Source organism: Ranitomeya variabilis, chromosome 2, assembly GCF_051348905.1.
Source record: "Ranitomeya variabilis isolate aRanVar5 chromosome 2, aRanVar5.hap1, whole genome shotgun sequence".
In the NCBI taxonomy this organism is placed as follows: Eukaryota; Metazoa; Chordata; class Amphibia; order Anura; family Dendrobatidae; genus Ranitomeya; species Ranitomeya variabilis.
In genome coordinates this window covers 361,162,086-361,181,140 of record NC_135233.1, presented here as the reverse complement: position 1 = coordinate 361,181,140, position 19,055 = coordinate 361,162,086, and the positions used below count along the sequence as shown (strand labels likewise).

At 41.9% G+C, this 19,055-nt stretch overlaps 1 protein-coding gene across 2 annotated transcripts; it reads right to left on the bottom strand.

The window, feature by feature from the left end:
• Window positions 1–312: 312 nt before the first annotated feature.
• LOC143809422 (olfactomedin-like) lies at window positions 313–15,089 on the bottom strand. Of its 2 annotated transcripts, XM_077292491.1 has the most exons (5): window positions 14,933–15,089; window positions 6,004–6,156; window positions 4,459–4,674; window positions 4,222–4,372; window positions 313–1,775 (listed from the first exon to the last, which is right to left on the bottom strand). In XM_077292491.1, exons 1-5 carry the CDS (start codon window positions 14,981–14,983, stop codon window positions 952–954), a joined length of 1,395 nt encoding a protein of 464 aa, XP_077148606.1. In that variant the 5' UTR covers window positions 14,984–15,089; the 3' UTR covers window positions 313–951. The 2 variants fall into 2 exon arrangements, with proteins under 2 accessions (XP_077148606.1, XP_077148605.1); XM_077292490.1 differs by lacking the exon at window positions 14,933–15,089 and having other exon boundaries at window positions 6,004–6,244.
• Between the last annotated feature and the right edge of the window lie 3,966 nt (window positions 15,090–19,055).

The window sequence follows — 19,055 nt, the reverse complement described above, 5'->3', positions numbered from 1 at the left end:
TGTATGTATGTAGCTGACTGTACATATTCAGCTCACAGTATATATGCTGCTGACAGTATATATTTATGTATTCTGAAGACAGTACATATTCAGCTCACACTGTGTATGATGCTCACAGTATGTATGCTGCACACAGTATATACAGTATGCTGCTGACAGTATGTATTATGCTGACAGTATGTATGCTGCACACAGTATATATGCTGCTGACTGTATGTATGCTGCTGACAGTATGTATGCTGCTGACAGTATGTATTATGCTGACAGTATGTATGCTGCACACAGTATATATGCTGCTGACTGTATGTATGCTGCTGACAGTATGTATGCTGCTGACAGTATGTATTATGCTGACAGTATGTATGCTGCACACAGTATATATGCTGCTGACTGTATGTATGTTGCTGACAGTATGTATGCTGCTGACAGTATGTATTATGCTGACAATATGTATGCTGCACACAGTATATATGCTGCTTCACAGTATGTATGCTGCTGACAGTATGCATTATGCTGACAGTATGTACGCTGCTGACAGTATGTATTATGCTGACAGTATATATGCTGCACACAGTATATATATGCTGCTGACAGTATGTATGCTGCTGACAGTATGCATTATGCTGACAGTATGTATGCTGCTGACAGTACACGTTCTGCTTACAGTGTATTTTGATGTTACATTAGGGTACGAACACAAAGCATGTGTGATTGTATATTGTGAGCGTAGGCATAAGGACAAGTATCTAATGTGCCTACTTGATCAACTTGAATTATGAAGGCCAGAAGCTCTTATTGTGTTGGTTCTTTATAGCAGGAGAGGTGGAGAATGTGTCTGAAAAGCATGATATTGGGGTATATTGATTACGATCAAATAATCTTTAGGCAATATGAGTGCAGATAAGAATATAAAGGGCTCTATTATTAGAGATAATAGACATACCCGAGAGCTCAAGGCAGCACCATAACATCATAGTGCACCAGATAGCCATCATTATACATGTAAAGCTTGCGTTCATTGGCGTTATAGCTCAAACTTTGCACCTTATCGGACATCTTCTCCATCATGAAGCTGATCTGACCTCCCTTTCCAGTCTTAGTGTCAAACATGTAGAAGATTTCCTCAGTCTTTTTGCTTACAAAGCGAGTAGTATAAAGAACTCCGCACATCATGAATGCATTGGTAACCTGAGTCTTCATCTGTGTGGTGGTCCAGGTCTTATCCACCATCATGGTGGCAACATTGAACCTACCCACCACAATGTTTCCAGCACTTTCATCTGTGGCATAAATGACCCAGAGACCCTTCTCATCAGAAGCAAAGTCTATGTCTTGGTAGCTAACTCCCGCGTAGGAATATTGGCTGTTGAATGCGGCATTGGGTAGGGGCTTTCTCTGGTAGACCCCGCTGCTTAAGCTTACTCTGCACACGTCACGACTGTTGTAGCAGTTGTAGTACAGATTGTTGTTGTAGACGATGGATCCCGCACCTTGACCGGCAAGAGTGTGATTCCATTTGTTCTTGATGAGCACAGACAGGGGCAGGTCAATGGAGTTCTTGTACATTTGTATGTCATTCAGGGAATTGTAAACACGTATGGACTCAAGAATTCGGCCATCAGGATTAAGAGCACCAACCCAATACATTGATTTCTTGGTGGTGTTCCATGCCGCATCCTTACCCCATCCTCCAGCCTTGAACCCGACTCCCTTCCAGTTAAGCTGCAAAAGGTTGGGTTTGCTGACAGAAGATAAACCACGGTGCTGACACGATCCTTCGGGAAGAAAAAGGATACAGTTATTAGGTATAGACAAAAATAAAGGGAGTCTTGCACCCCCAAAACTGAAATTTAACTATTTAGACCTTCATATAGTGGACTTAGCCCCTATAAAAAAAATCATACTGGTATTGTAGATTTTAGCAAATCTGTTGCATAGAAATACAGTTTTATTACATATGTAAATGAAGGGGTTTCGGCACATCTTTAAGCCCCCTTCGGTTACCATTCTTCACCCTCCCGTTATGGTGATTGTCAGCTTTTGCTTTGGAGCACTTACTAATCTAAGTCCCCAGCTGTGCACATACTGACATTGCAGGAACTGACAGCAGACACATTGTCAGTGTATGCAGGGAATGAGTTCTTATCCCCCTCTCCTGTGTGTAGCGGCCGCTCACTGCACACAGGATCCCACAGCAGCGGAAGATGATGACAGGAGATGGAGATCAGAATGTGCACAATGTCAGTGTTTGTGTGCACAATGTCAGTGTTTGTGCGCGTTCTCATCTCCCTCTCCTGTGTAGAGAAGACACTCGCCGCTGTGTGATCCTGTGTGCAGCGAGTGGCCACTACACACAGGAGAAGGGGATGATACCATGCACACACTATCACAGACTGAGCGTGTCAATGTCAGTGTGTTCACGTTCTCATCTCTCTCTGTTGTCCACAGCATCCTTTCCCTACACAAAAAGTTGAGAACTCAGCCCCTGCATACACTGACACTGTATTTGCATGCACTCAGCTCCTGCAGTGTCAATATGTAGGATTTAGATCAAGTAGCACTCCAAAGCAATCACGGTCAATTGCTGTAAGGGCAGGGGCGAAGGATGGTATTAAGGAGGCAGAAAGGTGCCCCAAGCACTTGGCCAATCCAAAGGAGTCCCATCATTTACATATATAATAGAACTGTTTTCATATAAAATTGAAATTACTAAAATCTACAGTATCAGTATGATTCTTAAGTAAGCAAAGTTCCCTATATAAAGCTCTAAATAGTTCAGTTTCGATTTTGGGGGTGACAGACTCCCTTTATTGTCACTTTATATGTCACCTTATTATATGAATTGTTTTGGTGATTAATTTATGTGTTTAATAGTCTTGAACTGTGTAAATTTGCTATGAAATTCTTACTATTATAGTTACAGCACACGGTCACCATTATAATTACATTTTTAGCCATTGTTTGCCATAAGTTATTGTATTTTTGCACTATATTATTAACGTCTAATATTGATCATTCCCTAAACTCCGCCTATTATTTGAATCACTGTAAAATAGATCTTTCTATTAATTGTACATTTTAATGAATTATATAAGGAATAATATGTTTTAATCATTCCTCTTGGTGGTTTATGATTGTATAATTTTTGTGCATAGGTAGTAATTTATACAGAGTTTTCACTATTTTCCAAAATTGGTAAAATTTAGTGACTCGAGATCTAGTCTCTCGTCGCAGTGACATAAGTGGCGGCTGGTGAATTTTGTTATACTTGTAAATATTATGTATAGAGAGTTCAGTCCTGCTGATTAGCCTCCTACAGCATTAGCCTAATACCCCCTACAACCATAATAAAAAATCTCAGATTGGTCGTCTGCACCTTCCGATATTGACAGGTTCTAATGTGTTTTGGGCAGCCGGCCAACTGATTGTCGAGAGATGTTCTTTCAGAGATAAGCCACCGGCAGAGATGTCTGTCTATTGCTTTTGCATAGAGAACATAGGAGCGCTTGGCCAAGCAAGCACTCCTGTGAATGGGAGAGATGGCCGAGATAGCTGTGACTGAACGAGCTGCCAAAGCATAGTTTGGCCGACCACCAGATAAAGAGGGCCTTTATATTGTCAAAGGTTCATATTTTGCATGGCCAGACACAACTGTGAGCAGCCTATCTCATGAGAGAACAAAGGGATTGGGCTAGGCCAAGGTCGAGAGGTTCCTATTTAAATTAGATGGTTGGCTAGTCCACTTGAAATCCATGAGGACTAATGCTGTAGAGCAGCAACTGTCTACATTTTTATTAGGAAATATGGATGACTTAAAAGATGGGTTCTGTACTGCAGGTCCCTGTCTATTAACCAAATTTGAGAGCCATTGCATAGGGCTGATTCAATTTGGAGGACTCAATGTGACACATGTAATACCATATTTCTCCTGCAGTGGCCACTGCAGGAGAAATGTGCAGCTGCTTTCAGTTGATCCATGATCACCAGTGAGTTGGCTTATTTATAAAATTGGATAACCAATTAGGACAACCAATTTATTTTAGCTACACTGTTCCATCTCTGGTAACAGTTTGGACAATCATGGAGTCCTTGGTCAATCTTTGGAGACAAGCTGGACATTATGTTACAGAAGAAAGTTTTGTGCCTTTCAGATTCCTGAGACTAAAATCCTACATTTTTATTGCTTTACTTCTAATTTTGGGGATAGGCTAACCAACTTACCAAGTGGTACCATGGGTGTAGCTTTCAGTTTGAGATTCTTCTCGCAATCTGCAAGACGTTTCTTCAGATTCTCCATTTCTCTCTGGGCTCGGAGGACATTGTTCTTGTCAAAGCTTTCTAGCTGTCCAACAGTCTTCGAAATGTTCTTCACCTAAATATAAAAACCCAATTAGACTCTTCTCCAGTCGTAAGTGCCTGGTTTAATGTTCCCACTTGTAGAGTCCACTTGGAATGTACCTCAGTATAGAGACCTTCCACGTGAGCGTTACTTCCATTGACTTTGCCCCTTATCTTCATGATGACTATCTCCATCTCTTTTATCTCTTTCTTTAGTTCTTCAAAGTTAATTTCAATCAGACCTTCAGGGCGAAGTTTCTCCAACCATTCAAATTTCTTGGTTAGGTTGATGAGTTTTTCGATATAGTTGTCCAGCCTGATGTCCTGCTCTTGTATCTACAAAAATATGAAATAGTGCAAAATGTATAGGACCAAAATATGAAACCTTATCTTCACGTGAGTCATAAACGGTTTGGTACAATACTAGAAATATAACTGGTAATTGTAATTTGCTTTCTAATAGACCAGACCGTGGCAAAGTGCAGCCCACAAGCCACATCCGGCCCTCTGGCTGTTCCAATATGGCCCATGGACTGAGAAAGCCAAAGGGATGAAAACAGTGTCCCACAGGCCACACCATGCCCTCCGCTGCCCGTCCTGATATCACCACATCTGCATCCTCAGGATGCAGATGGCAGTGAATACGTTGGTGGAAGCTGGGCCGCCGACTCCTTCTTCCACCATATGCGACTGAGACAGCAGACGTGATGTCATACTACATTGCGTCTGCCGTGCGTAGAGTCAATGCAATGGAGACTGGAGAACTGCTCAGGGAATGGGAGCGAAGTGAATATGTGTAGTTGTTTTTTTTTTTTTAATAAGTGTATGAGATGTGTACCTTTATATAGGGGCTTTGTAAGGGCTCATTCTATATATAGAAGGGCTATGTGGGTGCTCAAACTGTATGTAGGAAGCTAAGTGGGGGCTCATACTGTAAATAGGAGCTATCTAAGGATCCATTTGGTATGTAGGGGGCTGTGTGTGGCTCATACGGTATATAGGGGCTGTGTGCGGGCTTATACGGAATATAGGGGCAGTGTGTGGCTCATATGGTATATAGCTGCTGTGTGCGGTCTTATATGGTATATAGGGGGCTGTGTGGGGGCTCATACGATATTTAGGGGGAGTCAACTTAATTCTTGCTCAATATTAAGTGAGACAATTAATATTAATATAAAATAATTATAATTAATATGTTAATAATAATATTGAGCAGAATTAATTTCAGTCTATTGGTTCAGCAACACTCACGGTCTCTCATTTGGTCCCTTGGAAAATTCAATTTCCCACCCCTGTTATAGACTATATAAATGATAGGAATTACATACAGTAAAGGTAATCAATGTTTGATCGATGGGGGTCTAATATCTAGATGTATCGTTACATACCTTGTGGGTAGTTGGTGTTATTTCTCACAGTTGCACTCCCAAAAGGTTTGGCATGTCGTGGACATGTCATGAATCAAACAATGGCCACAACATACTCAGTTTAACACTCATTGGGTACATTTGATCAGGATCTATCTATCTATCTATCTATCTATCTATCTATCTATCTATCTATCTACAGTATCTATCTATCTATCTATCTATCTATTATCTATTTATTATCTATCTATTATCTATCTATCTTTGCCATGTTTATGGTACACACTAGTCGACTTACCTTCTGCATTTCATCCTCCACGCGGTTGGTCAGACGCATCGTTTCATCCTCTAGGGCTGCCACCCTCTTGGCTGGAAAGGTATTATCTGGCAAGTTAACCTCACATACACATCGGTCTCCTCCATTTACCTTCCCTGTAAAATTTTGAGTCACCTGGGGTAAAAGTAGACAGAGGTTTACATGAAACAAATGTACAGACTGTAGCATAGCGGTAGACTGAAGAACAGATAATACCGTGATACTCAATACAATATATTTTCATAGAGGTTTATTGAACTCTCTTCCATTGGGTTGTATTGCATGGCCAAGTGGCCAAATCTCCGAATTTCCAAATTTGATATGACTTGATAGGTCATTTACTGTATGTTTTACAGCAGATGATTTACTATCAGCCATACCCTTTCCTCTATTCTTAAGTGATGGGTATGGTGTCCATCCAGGAGTCTGACACAGCAGTCACTGAAGAGCAAAGGGCAAGGGTTGTGGAGCAAACAATGCAGAGAGTCCAGGACAAATTAGTTTTGGGGAATGCAAACTGGACACCTGGGGTTGGGATAAAAACGTCGCTTTCTCGTTCACTCCACTGCTAAATCCTACAAAAGTATGTTAAACACTATTTCTGGTTCCTATCTAGTGCAGTTAGCAATTTCCTGTTGTGATAATAGATAGATGATAGATAGATAGATAGATAGATAGATAGATAGATAGATAGATAGATATAGATAGATAATAGACAAATGATAGATAGATAGATAGATGATAGATAGATAATAGATAGATAGATAGATAGATAGATATATGATAGATAGATGATAGATAATAGATAGATAGATAGATAGATAGATAGATAGATAGATAGATAGATAGATAGATAGATAAATAGATAGATAATACAAATTATAATACCCAACACATTGTTTTTTTTTTGTATATTGTAATTTTATTCACATTTTGAAATAAATCATACACTGCATATAAATATGATAAATTGCACATTACATGTATGTTTTTTCTGAGTTAAAGGGGTTAGGTCATCAATATATCAATCTCTGACAACCCTTTTAAAAAAAGCAAATTGCAAACCCAAAACACCAGAAATAAAACTAACTGTCTGTGCATAAGACTGTACAATCAGAAATTGTCTTACAGGGGTGGTTCAGGATTAATGTTTTTTTTACCCAGAAATTTAATTGCTTGTTCATCGGCTGGGCTTGGAATTGTCTCTCATCACAATAAAGTGAATAGAGTGGTGTTTTACCTGGGAAAAAAAAGCAGACCGAGGGGAGGTTGAGGGTTGGACCCCCACTAATTAGGGCTGGGGTGGATCCATACGCAGGACCCGGTCCAGTGACCACGGCGGTAGTCTGTGTCTACTGGATGGAAGTCTTGAGAAACGCCTCTTATGTGATGGCATCCACGGATCTTCTTTTGATTAGCTGGTCTGGCATAACGCACATGTGTCATCGCGCTAGGCTAGCCAATGAAAGGAAGACTTGAGGATGCCCTCAGGCAAGAGATGGTTCCCAGGACTACCATCCAACGTCCGGTAAACCAGGTATTGATTCAGAATAACTCTACCACTGATCTGATATTGATGACCTCTCATAAGGGTAGGTCATCAATTTAAGAGAACTGGAAAGTCCTCTAACCTAAAAAATGACAATAAACCATTCGATTGCTATTGTACTTTAGGTCAGTGACCTTCTCACCAGCCATAGGCATTTCTTTATTGCTGCTTCTTCATCTTCCCAGGTCTCCTCATTGTCCTTTACATAATCCGAAAAATGGTGAACTCTGGTGTTATTTCTATGCAACCGTTTCAACAGGAAATGTCTGCATGACATGGAGGACATAGGGTTGAGCTATACAATGGGTTAATGTAAAATAAAGCACATTTTAATAGACCATACTGGAAAGGGTATAAGGCACTTTAGCTGGAATAGTAAGGCCGACGACCCCAAACTGGCATAATGCAGTCATGGGACATACTGTTTGCCATGGATAAAACGTCTACTCTCCCGAATTGTCTTAGCATCTTCTGAAATAAGTATGATCTCCCAGAATCCAGATAGATCTGGCACATTGCCCACAAAGGCTTCTAAATCTCCCCCAAAAACGAGTAATCTGACACCTATCCATTGGAGCAGTGATAGATAGGAGGCCATCTTTGCAAGACTACTGCATTATTCAAACAAGGGAGACGAGAACCCTGTTTTGGTGATTAGTGGGGGTTCTCAGCAGTTTCATTCCTATCGTTATTGCAGTTATCTATCCTGTTGATAGCTCATATATTGTTTTTTTTTCGATATTGTCATTTTTGATCTTTTTTAAGTCAACCACATTGGAACTGGTAGCGTGGCCGTTTAGGTATTATCTTTTGTCTTAATGTCTCAAAAACAGAAAATCAGTCTGTCCTTAGCGGTACATGCTTTTAAGTAATAAATCATGGTTTTAGTATTAATTTCTGAGATAATTAAAAAGTGACAACCAATATGGCTGCACTTCCTGTTATGGCTTTTTCAAAATGGCTGCCACATCCTGAAAACAAAAAAGCCAATGTTATTAATATCATATTTCTATAATTTATGATCTTTACAGAATTAGGTGAAAAGGAATAAGAGAGAGATACAAGTGTTATTATTTCCGTTCACTTTCTAGCTGCCTCTTGTATTGTCTCTGGGAGCTTCTCGGCTGAAATATTCCAGATCACAAATGGATGGGTTTTGTCATCGCGATGGCCAATTCTCTGTAAGCAGGAGAGAAAGAAAAAAGAAATTCATGTAGAGGATTGAAGTCAAATTGGTAGCTCACTTTTTAAAGTGAAAATCTATTTTGATTTTCAATTACTCTAGCTTCTTTGTATTATACAGTATACTTATAATAGTAATTATTATTATTTTTTGTAAAACTTTTTTAACCTAATTATACTTGAGTATTGCACACAGGTCCTAGTAATTAGAGTTATCCCTAACATTATATACTTTAAAGTGGCTCTGTCAGCTGACCTATTTGAGGACAGCATAGGATAGATAGGAGATTTGTGAGCTTGGAGATATATAATTTTCTTTGATTTTGTTCAGTACTCACAGGGTTTCTCTATGAGTGGGCGGGGGAAGGAGGACTCACAGGCTTTATCTATAAGTGGGAGGGGGAAGTAGGACTCAGAGGCTTTATCTATAAGTGGGAGGTGAAGTAGGACTCAAAGGCTTTCTCAGTGAATGGGCAAGCGAAGCAGGTGTCACAGTCTTTCTCTATGAATGGCAGGAAAGTAGGACTCACAGTCTTTCTGTATGATTTGCAGGGAAGCAGGACTCACAAACTTTCTCTATGAGTGGGTGGGGGTGGGCATGACTTATAGGCTTTCCCTATGAGTGGCAGGGAGGCAGTACTCACAGGCTTTCTCTATGAGTGGGCAGTGAAAGCAGGACTCCCAGGCTTTCTCTAGGAGTAGCTGGAAAGCAGTAGTGATGGGTCGTTCGTTACTGATCCGGTACAAAGAGCCGGCTCCCTGCTGTGAACGATGGGAGCCAGCACCCCAGTGAGAGCCACTGAATTCTCTCTGGGCGTAAAATTCGGGTATTCGGCGGACGTAACTCTGCCCACCTGACCCAAACTCCGCCCATTCATTAATATAATTGGCTACCTGCAAGTGGGTGGGATTTTGGCCATGGTTGGGTGGAGTTTCAGCCACATTCACTTTTTTAAAATACATACTTAATAGGGATATATTTAGGATCCAAAAAGAGCCGGCTCTTTTTGGTGAGCGGAGCCATAAGAGCCAGATCACCAAAAAGAGCCGGACTGCCCATCACTGGAAAGTAGGACTCACAGGCTTTCTCTATAAATAGCATGCTAGGCTAAGAGGACTCACAGACTTTCTCTATAAGAGGGCAGAAAAAGCAGGATTTTTTCAATGAGTAGCTGGGAAGCAGGACTCGCAGGCTTTTTCTATGAGTTGTTGGAGGTGAGCAGGACTCACAAGCTTACTTAACAACAATATCTCACAAGCTTTCTCTGAGTATGTGTGTGTGGTGGGGCATTATAGGGCGGCACACTGCTGCCTTCTCTGGTAAATCTGCAAATCTGAGCGTAGTGTGTATCCAAAGTGTAATTAACCTTATCTCCCTTGGAAGCCGGAGCACCTTGTCCCATTAATCCATGACTAGCGCTAATGCACCCTATACACATTGGGTCGCTGTTGGCCAAATGATAGCTTGGCTGACTGCAATCTCTCTCTCAATCCTCGCCACAGGAATTCAGAGAGCCATAGCTTAACTTGTGTGGAAGCAGCTTACCTCCGGGGAGAACAAACAGCTGCTTAAATTCAGCAGTCCGAATCCTTCTCTTCTAAATATCATCCTCTGAATTGGGAGGAACCCTTATACAGACTATCAACAATCCTACCAAAATAATGTAATGTGTATGGGGGCCTTAACACAAGTATCTGAGCAGTGCCGAAGGCCTTTAAAGCCTTTTATTACATTTTGTCTGAGCCATTATGATCTTTTTACATGTTTATATGTAGATCTTTCCAAAAGTAAAAAAAAAAACATTTTTGCAGTGTAATACCAATATAACTTCATAGCCATCCTGAGTATTTCCTAGCACTTCCAACTGCATACAATTTCGTAAAAATTCTCATTTTGCTAAGTCCTTTTCTAAATTGTTCTTATCAGAATGCTTGTTATTGACCATTTTAATTGATGAAGGTATTTCCAGGAATTATTTTTTTTTTTTTACTTCGTAGGATACCAGTGAGTGAAAATAATAAGCAGTCTCCTACTCCAGCACATGGTCTTCACTGGTCCCGGGGATAGGCTGCAGGGGTGATGTCACAGCTACAGCACATATGCCATTTTAGCCAATCACTGGGCTCAGCAGCATGTGCTATCTACATGTGATTGGCTGCAGTTGTCACATGCGCAGTAATGACATCACTGCTGCAGCCTGTCAAGAATGACTAGAGGCAGCGGTAAAGACACAGCACCGTAACAGAAGAGAGTCTTCTGTTTTCAACCTGTGGGTGCTCATGCAGTAAAAAAAATATTCTTGGAAGTAAAAACAAAATAATTCCTGGAAACCGCTATAAATAAATTCTTCTAGTAAACCACATGGCTGGAAGTGTGCAGAAATACTCAGTATCACTGTGCATTGCAATATGTTTTCACTTGTAGCCAAAGGAACGTACCATAGATTTTCTTTTCTTTCTTCTTACAGATGGCCATATTGTGTGACGCGAGGTTGGTTCTCTGATTCCAGATTCTCTGTTGAGCTTCCAATAAGGTAAAAAAACGAGCAGAGTCCTTGTCTTGTGATACGTCGTCCCGTAGATCTGATTGTAATCTCTCTAGATATGATACACTCCACCACTTTCTTTGAATATGTAAGTGGTACAAGAGTTGTGATCAATGTGACTTTGCTGCTGACCGCGTCTCCTGGGAACGACACCCGCAGTGCTGATCTTTTCACATGGTGCTGACAGAGGTAACCGATTAGCAGCACAGACCGAGTACCTTGCTCTCTGAATAGTACGGCAGCGCGCATGCACAATCAACTCTCGATTCAAACACCATATATCCCACATCTGATGAAGGACTCCTCCAAACTTCTATCCGCTCGTTTAATGCTAATAATTGCCATTTCATAATGTATTTTTACAAGTCTCAGATCACCATTTTACCATCCCAGTTGTCTGAATTATTCCCTTCCCTTTACACAGCTATTCCGTGTAACCACATGGTGCATACGTAGGGATGTGGACTGTCTTACCCTTTTCCTGCCCCTTAAGACTACAATTCTTGCTATGTGTATAGTGTCATGCGATTATACATGTAATATTGATGTGCGCCTTATGTAATGTATTATGGTAATATACAGCATATAAGTAATGTAAAGTGTTTGTGTATAATGTGAGTAGTGTGTAGTACAGGATTAGATAAGTACTGTTTATATAGTAAATGGTTTAAAAAGTAGAGGACATAGCATAAGAACAATAGGTTTAGTCTATAGGATGGGAAATAGTTAATGATATAACTAGCCTGATAGTGCTTGGTTAGAGAAGTGCAGTGTCAAGGTCCGGTTCAGGTACAGTAGGCTGCTAGGGGCCAGTAATTTCTGGAGCCTAGGGCTCAAGCCAGGTACCAAGGAGTGGACACGGTTTGTCTCTAAAGTACCAGAGCGAAACCGGACAGCAGCTCAATAATAACTACCGCCCTGCAGTACTTTACAAATAATTGCAACTCTACATCTGTGCCACAAAGCTGAGCCAGCTGCATACCAGGCAGATGCTAGCTGTGTTATACAGCCTGCATCTGCCTGTAACAGCAGTGATAAGAACTGGCTCAGATCGCTGCTGATTAACTATTTAGATGCTGCTGTTAATAGCTTACGACTTAAAGAGGTTGTCCACTACTTTATCATTAGGACTTGTCATCAATGTCTATTTGGTCATGGTCCAACACCCAACACCCTCGCCTATCAACTGTTCTTGGTTTCGGTGGCTACTGGCCGGAAATTCTCAATTGCAGAGATGTTCCATCTTCTGAAAGTGGCTGGGTACTGCACATCCGCCTCCTATTGATTTGAGTAGGAAGTGGATGTGCAGTCCCCTGCTGCGGCCACTATCAGAACACGGAGCAGCTCCACAATTGAGCAGTTTTGGACGCCGCCTCCCACACTGAGAACAGCTGATTGGCGGGGGTGCCGGGTCTTAGACCCCAACTGATCAGAAATTGATGACCTATCCTAAGGATAGGTCATCAATGATTAAGTAGTAGACAACCACTTTAAATTAAATGGTTAAGTTGCTGGCTAGTTTTGTCAATCCCAAGGAAGTTAATGGAGCTGTGCACACACGTCACTGCTTTATTGACACAAATAATTGGACCCTCAGCATTTATACACTTATGTTCTAACTGGTGGGTAGATGATTAAGGTTTGTGGGAAAACCACTTTTAAAAGTTGTAAAGTTGTGGCTGTCCATGGCTACCACTAGGGGGAGCTAACTGCAAATGGAATTATTCAGTAAGGCTACGTTCACATTTGCGTTGTGCGCCGCAGCGTCGGCGCCGCAGCGCACAACGCAAACGAAAACGCGGCAAAACGCACGCTAAAACGCTGCGTTTTGCGCCGCATGCGTCCTTTTTGGCCGAAAGTTGGACGCAAAAAAAATGCAACTTGAAGCGTTTCTTGCGTCCAATGTTTGCGGCCATGCGGCGCAAAACGCAGCACAACGCATGTCCATGCGCCCCCATGTTAAATATAGGGGCGCATGACGCATGCGGCGCCGCTGCGGCGCCCGACGCTGCGGCGCTGACCGCAAATGTGAACGTAGCCTAACAGCTGTACCAATCAGTATGCAGTGCTCTCCCCTGCGGAGGCAGCCGGCCTGTGATCATTGTCAAATTGATGGTCTGGACATATAAGTTAGTGGAGAAGTATAAAAACCAGGACCCTTGATATCTGAGCTATAGGTTTAGTTTTAGCTAATATTAGTACCAAAGATTGACAGCAGATTTATGACATTGTGTTATGACTATACAGGATTTTTAATATTCTATGACCAAGAACATAAGGAAAGAGTCCAGCGAAGATGCAAAAAGAGTAAATTGTGGGGCGCAATGAACATTTCTCAATACAAATCCCCATGTATCTAACCATACATGAACATGCTACAATATACAGCAGTACAGAGTATGTCAGCACACTTTAGGAAACCCAAAATAACTAAACATTGACATCTATTTACTGGGTAATCCATTTAGCATCATGCTTATTGTCACTGCATGAAGTCAGGGGTTAATTGTATTAGTGGATATTCATCATGACTGAACAGAGCAGTGTGATTAATAACCATAAATTGGTAGTTCAAAGTAAGGTGTGCAAAGACAAGCATAGACGACCACATGGAAAACATCTACTGTGTATAAGAACTCTTCCTTGTGTTGGTTCACTCTACTAGAACTCTTCCATCCTGGAAATTATGATTTCCTGGAATCACCACTAGAGGGAGCTTACTGTACACTGTTTATACTCAGAGCACAGTCTGCAGTAAACTCTTAGGCTCCCCCTAATGGTGGCTACAGGTAGTCAGTATACAACCATTGTAGAGCTCTATATCAGAAAAATCGAGCTCCAACTGGTATAACAAAATATAAGGAAAGCAATCAGCTCAAAATTCAGTTCCATTTATTCCGAAACAGTGTACTCTGTGGTATGATATTACATATATCTTTATAGTCCTTTCTTAAAGTCTATTTTACACGTGTTCACTTTTTGTTTTAATACATATATGTTAGCCATTGTATATGGTTTTTTTTTTAGATGTTTTCGGCTGATTCACCAATTGGTGCTTTTTAAAAAAAGTCATATTTGTTGGTTAGTACTCCTGGAGTGATTTTACGGACGCCAGACATTTTGGCGCCAATTAAACAATGTGTGACTTTTTGGGCTAAAAAAAGTTAAAGAAAAGAATAAAAAACAGTTTTTAATTTTGCTTAAAATTTACCACTCACTGATGCCATTTTGAAGAGTTCGTCTAAAAAAGTTAACAAATGCCGCAAGACAAAACCCCCAAGCAAATGATGAATCAGGCTCCATGTGTCTCAGATGATGAATCTAAGAGGCCGGTACCTGGTGTTTTCTCCCGCCCCACTCCCCTTGATTGACAGGCCTATCTAATGTGTGTGTATAAGGATGGATCTGTCAGTCATGGGGAGCGGGGTGGGGAGAAGATACCGGCCTCTTGGACTAGTCATCCAAGACACAAAGTCCTTGGCCGGCTGCTTCGTTTCTGAGTAAAACAGAAAGACTCTGCTTCATGCTGCCCTTGGTTCGAGGAGTGTGAACCTACTGTCAGATTCCCTTTAATGTATGATTGCCCAGAATGGCTGTAGAAAATTCTGATGAAAGGAAGAACCTGTATACTCACAAATCCAGCAGCAGCGTGGAGCAGGACCAGGGTCAAGAGGCAGAGATACATCTTCACTTGGGAGCAATCGTCAGTGCCTTCAGGTCCTCGATGCTGGGATTTATATAGGTGGATGCTGAGCCCCCAGCAGACTCCGGTACACCTCCCACTGCCTATTTACACCCTTGTTATCTTGATCCTAAAATGATGTGCTCGGGATGATTACATGGTGCAATAAACACGTATCAATGGCCTGTTTGTAGAAAGTAGGATTACTGGTGTATGGTGACAAGTGTCAGGGATTACAGCCCATAATGTCATGGTCTTATAAGTAATGCATTATCATTCGTACTGACCATTGTTCTATTCCCGTATTTAGCATATTCGGGATTAAGCTTACTGGTATTCATTTTATAGTCATTTTTCAGTGGCTTTATATTAGAAATGGCTCCATAGAAGAGTATAGGGCTCGTATGTACCACTGCATGTCTCCCAGTCCACAACTCTTTTTGTTTACATTTAATAAGCCTTTCAGCATTACAGACTTATGTTTTTTTTTGTTTTATACTTCATTATCTTATTTTGCTTTCCTTGTCCCTCAAAGACCGTGCTGCAATACAGTTCCTGTTCCTTTAGAAGCTGCTTTCAACTGCTGCTCATCAAGAATCCGTACACTATAGTCGGTTTGTACAGGAAATCCTCTGTCTGAGCCTCTCTGCATTCTGTTCTCCTACTCAGATAGGAAAATTCCCACATTCTGTTTAGTACTAGTCTACTCTTAAAAGTATTGCCGTAAAGTATAAATATGGGAAAACATATGAAAATTAAAGGAGTACTCCTGGTATAGTATTCCAATTTGACATTCGTACATGCTACACCAATACTATTGCCTGTTGTCGTATTTGGTTTTTCGGACATGTTCCTAGCATTTCTGGTTCAGTTGTTTTTGGCAAGAGGGAATTATTGTTTAAAAAAAGGCAAAGCAAAATCCAGATATTTAATTGTGACTCTGTTTTTTCTGGCAGACCTGTTTTTCAAATTGGACACCCAAACACGCCACACCAATTCTATGGCCTGCTGTTGGCTTTATGAGTTCCTAGCATTTCTTATTCAGTCCTTTTTAGGAGGGAGGATAATTGGGATTGAAGAGAGTTGATAAAAGTTATAGTGTACTAAAAAATATGTTGTCAAAGTAAAAGTAGATGGGGTGATGTAAAAGAAAAAAAACATACCACCACATCTGTCAATAAGATTGTTGTATCCACAAGCACCGGCATGCCACCAAGACAGAATTGGCCTCATTAGAAAACATATAGGCTACTTTCACACTAGCGTCGTGCACTGCACGTCGCTATGCGACGTTGTGGTGCACCGACGCTAGCTGTGAATGCGCCGCACAACGGGGGCAGCGGATGCAGTTTTCCAACGCATCCGCTGCCCCATTGTGAGGTGCGGGGAGGCGGGGGCGGAGTTCCGGCCGCGCATGCGCGGTCGGAAATGCTGCAGACGACGCACCAAAAAAGTTACAAGCAACTTTTTTTGGTGGCAACGGTCCGACGCAACACAACGCAACCATCGCACGACGGTTGCGACGTGTGGCAATGCGTTGCACTGCGTCACTAATAAAAGTCTATGGAGAAAAAACGCATCCTGCAAGCACTTTTGCAGGATGCGTTTTTTCTGCAAAACGACGCATAGCGACGTGCAGTGCACGACTCTAGTGTAAAAGTAGCCTTAGTGGGGATGAAGCAGAGGACATTATGGAAAATGTAGCACATCACTTGGCTCTGTCACAGCAGGAAGATGTTATCTCTGACAGTGACACTGTCAGTTTGAGTCAGTGTTCTGCTCAGTTCTCCTCCTCTGTTGTAACAGTTCATCTATAACATTGCAGACTGTCAATTATACAGTACCTCAATCTGTTCTGTCTATTGGTCTTTTAATCAATCCCAGGGGCTATGGAAAATATTTCACAACAACAGCTTCTTGTAGTTGATTTATTGGATGAGATGGGGCTGGAGGCAATGGAGGACATGATTCTAACACCTAGTTGTGTTGATGACTCAGTCACCCGTGGTGGTAGAGGAACTGGCAGGGGCAGCAGAGGTGGTAGTGGTAATATAACCCTAGGTAAATCTAGAGGTGGGAATCAGGTGGTGGTGGTGGGCATAGAGCTCTGGATACTTCCATCACTGAGGCAACTGTCAGATGAGTCAAGGATGAACATTATAATGATGATCGTGTGGTGGAAAAGACCTGGATACCACGGGGTGACGAGGAGGGGATGTCATCATAGGAGGTGTGTGTTGGTATTGGTGATAAAGAGTGGAGCTGACATCTGACCAAAAGATCTTGTGGAAGCAGATCTGTTTCTTCTGCAGCCAGCTCATTAGCAGGTTAGCTACAACTGCTATTGGCGGAGGACGCTCAACAGTGCCTGAAAGCTCTGGTTGTATTGAATCCTACATACAGTCATCTCAGGTATCGGAAGCCTCAGCAGTAGGAATATAAGCCATGGACATCATGACACAAATTGACTAGAAACTAAGGCTCTCTATCAGCACACAAAGTGACATCATCTGCTCACGTAGGGAAAGAAAGCTGGCCAGCAATATGAGAAGGTTCAAACTGTCCACCTATCCCATCTCTTTGTGCTCGTCTTTCTGGTAGCTAGGCTGCATTCTCAAGTAGTACCCGGTATTAATTGTCATCATCTCCATCCTCATCCTCAAGGACAACATCTGCAAAGAGTTTGTATGTTCTCTCCGTGTTTGCGTGGGTTTCCTTCGGGTACTCCAGTTTCCTCCCATGTTCCAAAGACATACTGATAGGGAATTTAGATTGTGAGCCCCAACGGGGACAGCGATGATAATGTGTGCAAACTGTAAAGCGCTGCGGAATATGTTAGCGCTATATAAAAATAAAGATTATTATTTATTATTATCTACTACTTTGCATCCTCTGCCTCCTTTTCCTCCAATGCGTTTTCAGTTAGCCAAGTGGGTGCCAAGGACACATGATTCTAGTCATCTCAACTCCTACATGTCCAAGTTCACTGTTGACAGCACCAGTTAATGCTATTGACTTTACGTGTATGTCTGTTATGGGACATTGAGCCAGTAATTTGAATTTTGAAGATGCACAACTTCTCTGGTGTTTTCCATGCCTACCTCTGAGAGGTCAGTCTAACCCCTCCCCCCTTTTATGACCTTTTGTTTAACTCTGAACATGTGTTCTGGCCACACCCCCCACACATCCACTCACAGCTGAGTCCTCTTAGTAGCACATATATTCAGATCAAGGAGTCTGATCCAGACTCTAGTCTGATCCATGAATCTTTCAAATTCCATCTTTCAAATTACATATTTCTAATTACTTTGAATTGGACTGGAATTGACTGGAAGGTAACAAAATACCAAACCACTACAATGTTTTGGTTTCTTTTCTCTTTCACCCCCATACTACTTTCCTTCTTACAATCTCCTGCAATCCCTCCACCTAGTAAAGAACTACTCATTTCTCCCTCAATATTCCCCAGCCATCTCACTTTCTCCTTAGAACTGTTCCTCCACATACAGTCCTTTTTCTCCAGACACACACGGCTGCATCATGTCCTATCCTGCTCCCACCTTCTAACGCTCTGCTACTCCTCATCTCTGGTGATGTATCCCCAAATCCTTGCCCTCCTCAAAACATCCCCACACTCATTTCTAACCTGCTGCGACGATCCTCTACACAGTTTCCCAACTTTGATAACCTCATACCCATTCATCCAGCCCCCACTCCCCCGATCCCCTTACCTGGAGCGCTATGAAATGCACGCTCTGTCTGCAACAAACTGCCATTTTTCCATGACCTCTTCATCACCAACAAACTCTCCTTCCTTGGCATCACTGAAACCTTGCTCTGCCCCTCTGACTCAGCCTCTCCAGCTGCGCTTTCCTATAGTGGATTCCACCTCTTTCACACCCCTCGCCCCAGCAACAAACGTGGCGGAGTGTTGTGAAATTGGATTCTGGGCTCCCCCGGTGGCCACTTGTGGAATTGTACTTGTGTGCATCATCCCCTCTGTTCACCTGCTCCTATCAGGATGTGGGAGTCGCTATATAACCTTGCTCCTCTGTCAGTTTCATGCCGGTCAACA

Excerpts from the sequence above, each read along its gene's own strand:
- LOC143809422 (XM_077292490.1), bottom strand. The coding sequence starts at position 6,210 with ATGCTACAGTCTGTACATTTGTTTCATGTAAACCTCTGTCTACTTTTA. Across the intron at positions 4,373-4,458 it reads TGGAAGGTCTCTATACTGAG|GTGAAGAACATTTCGAAGAC; the intron begins GTACATTCCAAG and ends TTTTATATTTAG. Across the intron at positions 1,776-4,221 it reads TACACCCATGGTACCACTTG|GATCGTGTCAGCACCGTGGT; the intron begins GTAAGTTGGTTA and ends TTCTTCCCGAAG.